Here is a 3,607-nt window from a genome sequence, read left to right as displayed (position 1 = left end):
CGTGCATGGGTGTGCGGTTGTGTGGGTGTGTGGGGGTTGGGCGCGGGGGCCGCTCTGGGAATTGCATGAGCGCGTTTCGGGCAGGGGCGGCCAGGGGGTGTGCTGCTTGATGTTGCCTGGTTCGGTCGAGACTGCTGCAGGATGCTGCAGTCGGGCTGGCTGCGGCGGGCTATTGCAGAGGGGACGGTACCTGGTGTCGGCGGGCTGTGGGCAGGGGCTTGGTGGGGGTGAGGGAGGGTTGCCGCAGTCCAATGCATCCTTTATGCCTCCCTCCCTCCCTCCTTGCCTCCAGCCACCAGCACAGCCACTGAAGCGGCCCCGCCCCCTCGCCTAAACCGCCCCCTCCCCCCCCCCCGCCCACCCCTCCCCCAATCAAAGGTCGGCGTCCATGGCCTGCGCACCCCCTTCCGCGGCGGCACCGTGCGCGACCTCTCCCTCAAGGTCCTCGACATCGCGCGCGGCGGCCTCGAGCGCCGCGGCCACGACGAGGCCAGCTTCCTAAAGAGCCTGCAGGTCATCGCGGAGAGCGGCAAGACGCCGGCGGACGCGCTGCTGGAGTTGTACGAGGGCAAGTGGGGCCGCAGCGTGGACCCCTATTACGACGAGCTGCAGTACTGATGACAGCCAGGGCACGCGGGGTTCACGGCAACCTGTGGCTTGGCGGGGCCGCCCCCGCGCGGCTCTGTCTGGCGGGCTGTGGAGGGTCGCCCGCGTGGCGCGTGGCCGCGGCGCGCGTGGCGGCGCTGGCAGCGAGGCCGCGTGGCGGCGGCGCCGCCCGCACCGCGCGGACCTGTCGGCTGGCGGCCGCAGTCGGGCCTCTTTGTCGCTCAGCCGTCCACAACCCAGCGCCGGGCAGCCTCGGCCCCGCGCAAAGGGCGCCGGCTCGGCGTCTTGCGATCCCCCCAGCTGCTGCGTCCATCCCCATTTGCGGCGTTTTTGCCCCTTCTCTTGATGCAGGGGTTGACTGCAATGTGCTGGCCCGCGGCGCGACCGCCGTCGTCTTGGTCCATATGCCGTGCCCTGCAGTGCCGTGCACGCACCACAGGCTTTCACATAGCGCCGCTGAACCCATGGCCGCGCCGGCAGCCGCGCTGCATGGGGGCCGTGGGCACCCCAGCAGCTGCGCCCCACCGGCTGACCGTTCTTTTTTTGCTTCCTTCCTTTGCCCGTGCTATGTGTGGTCGCCGTCGTCCTGCGTTGAAAAACGCATCTTTGTCTGCACAGCTGCTGCAATTCTTTTGTTTGCGTCATCTTATTTCGGCCCCCTGTGCTGCGCCTGGGCTCGAGGCATGAGTGCGCATTACAAGATGCCACCAGAAGCGCACACACCTGCAATTTGAACCACAGGCAAAGCTGCAAGTCTGGGCCGCAGGTTGGCCGCACCAGTCCGGCACGTGAGTAATCCAATCTGTGGCGACAACCCTTTCCAGGGATGCACTTGACAGACCGCCTTGCTGCTGGGTGATCATCGGAATTGGGAGGTGCCAAAAAAACTGCGAGACGGCGCGTGGATGGGGTTGAGTGCCGCCACAGGATGCCTAGGAGACGGCCTCAAAAAACCCCTGTCCAGCATGCGCATGCTGCTGCTGCGCGCGCTGCCAACAGCAATGTGAGAAGCCGGCAACACGCTTGCCACGATGGCTAGCCCGCTGGACGCAAGGCGGGCCGCGGGGAGCGTGTGCGGTTTTGGGGCGCTCCACGGACCCTCAGCCACCGGCAGCCAGGGGATTGCAGCTGCACACGCGCACCAGCGTGCTTAGTCAGGGCGCAGTGACTGTCACACAGGCAGCAGGTACAAAGAAATGAAAGTTTCACCAAGAGGAGAGCGCTGCGCAACGCAAGACTCTGCTATAGCACAAGCTGTGGACCCGCAATGACACATACGAGAGTGCTGCATAAAGCGAGACAGCAGGGCTCGCGCCTCCTCGCGATTGATGCGGCGGCGCCGCACAGGCGGCCGCCGCGCTCCGCCGGCGGCTGGTTCTGGGCGCATCAAAGATCACATAGACAGGGGTCCGTCCAAGATGCTGCTGCAAACACACACCCGACGCGCCACCGGCAATACAAGTCTTCCACCACTGTCCGGCGCCCTGCTGCTGCCGTCAGCCTGTTTGCCTATCAACAGCGCACGGGCGAGACAGCGGCGGCGGCGGCACGCGTCAGACCACCGGCAGCGGCGCCGCCGCCGCAGGCACGCCCACAAATCTGTGCAGCTGTGCGTCCAGGTGGCGCCACACCTGCTCGATCCCCAGCGCCTCCGCGCCGCCGCCGCCGGCGCGCAGCGTCGCGAGCACCGTCGGCACGTGGGCCGGCAGGTGCGCGGCGCAGCCGCCGCTCGCGTCGCGCCACTGCAGCAGCACCAGGATGGCCTTGTAGTGCACCAGGGCCGCCAGCACCACGGCTACGTGCCACAGCTGGTGGCTGTGGCCGATGAGGTCCAGCTTGCCCGGCAGCCAGCGCTCGGGCACGCGCGACGCGTAAATGGCCGCGCCAACCTGGCCGGCGGCGGGCCAGGGTTCGCAGAAAGCGGTGGGCGCGGCGTTCAGCGGGCTTTGGGGCGCACGATAAGGCGGTGGGTTTCTGGGAAGGAGCGCCGCCGGCGGCCCCGGCGGTGCAAAGGGGGAAGCCCATTGGACACCGACAGCCTCGGCCCTCCTTTACCCCAGCCCCTGCTGAACGACCACCCAGCCACCCAGCCGCCCAGCCACCGAGCCACCCAGCCCGACCACCATCCCTCACGCGGCCCCGGACGCGCAGGGTGTGCGCGCGCGCGGCCCACCAGGTAGAGCGCCCCCATCAGCAGGTCGAGCTTGAAGGCGGTGCGGATGGCCCAGACATCCCAGTACCAGACCAGCTGGTGCGCGACGGGCACAATGCCCCACAGCCCCAGGCCGCTGAACACGGCGGCGCGCAGGGTTCGGTACTCCGTCGCCTGGAAGGTGTTGGGCAGGGACACCGCAATCACGCTGGCGCCTGCACGTGTGGAAGATGAGGGGGTAGGAGGGATTGGGTGAGGAGAGAAGGTAGCAGGGGTAGGGGCGTCCTGGGCCCGGGGCCGCAAAGGGAAATCAGGGCAGGAGTCGTATGGCTGACCACGAAGAGGCCAGAGCCGCAGCGGCCAGGGCAGCAGATGGCGCATACACAAAGACCTCGCAGCAGGAATGCCTCTGCTCAACACAAATCGTGCCGCATGTGCCCCACGGACACTGGCGGTGTCGCACCCGCGACTGTTGTGGTGATGAGGTAAAAGTTCCGCCAGAAGGGCTGGCACAGAAAGGCGTAGTAAACCGCGGGGTAGAATGACGCCACGATGAGCACCGCGATGCCCGCGTAGTCAAACCGCCACACCACCTGGCTGATGTGGCGCTGGCAGCAGCCCAGCAGGTGGCACACGCACGACGTCAGCAGGCAGACGCAGGCGCCCGCAAAGTAGACGTAGACGGGCCAGCGTGGCATGGGCCACTGCACCACGGCGGACAGCTGCTGCTGGAGCTGCGCGCTGAGGGCGCCGCTGACTCGGTGGTAGCCGCCTGCGATGTTGCTCTGCAGGCTCTCCGCCTGCGGCGGGCGGGGCGCGCGCGGACGGGGGGGTGGCGGAGTCGAAAGG

At 67.9% G+C, this 3,607-nt stretch overlaps 2 protein-coding genes across 2 annotated transcripts; one reads left to right on the top strand and one right to left on the bottom strand.

Annotated features, from left to right (window-relative positions):
• Positions 1–141: 141 nt before the first annotated feature.
• On the top strand, positions 142–618 carry MNEG_15152 (glutamate--cysteine ligase; the record flags this gene model as incomplete). Its single annotated transcript, XM_014036378.1, has 2 exons — positions 142–186; positions 379–618. 2 exons carry the CDS (start codon positions 142–144, stop codon positions 616–618), a joined length of 285 nt encoding a protein of 94 aa, XP_013891832.1.
• A 1,541-nt stretch (positions 619–2,159) lies between these two features.
• MNEG_15151 (Adiponectin receptor protein 2) lies at positions 2,160–3,456 on the bottom strand (the record flags this gene model as incomplete). Its single annotated transcript, XM_014036377.1, has 3 exons — positions 2,160–2,495; positions 2,780–2,973; positions 3,222–3,456. 3 exons carry the CDS (start codon positions 3,454–3,456, stop codon positions 2,160–2,162), a joined length of 765 nt encoding a protein of 254 aa, XP_013891831.1.
• Positions 3,457–3,607: the final 151 nt, after the last annotated feature.

The sequence above is a fragment of the Monoraphidium neglectum genome, assembly GCF_000611645.1.
Source record: "Monoraphidium neglectum strain SAG 48.87 unplaced genomic scaffold scaffold05077, whole genome shotgun sequence".
NCBI lineage: Eukaryota > Viridiplantae > Chlorophyta > Chlorophyceae > Sphaeropleales > Selenastraceae > Monoraphidium > Monoraphidium neglectum.
This window is presented reverse-complemented; position numbering and strand designations above follow the sequence as displayed.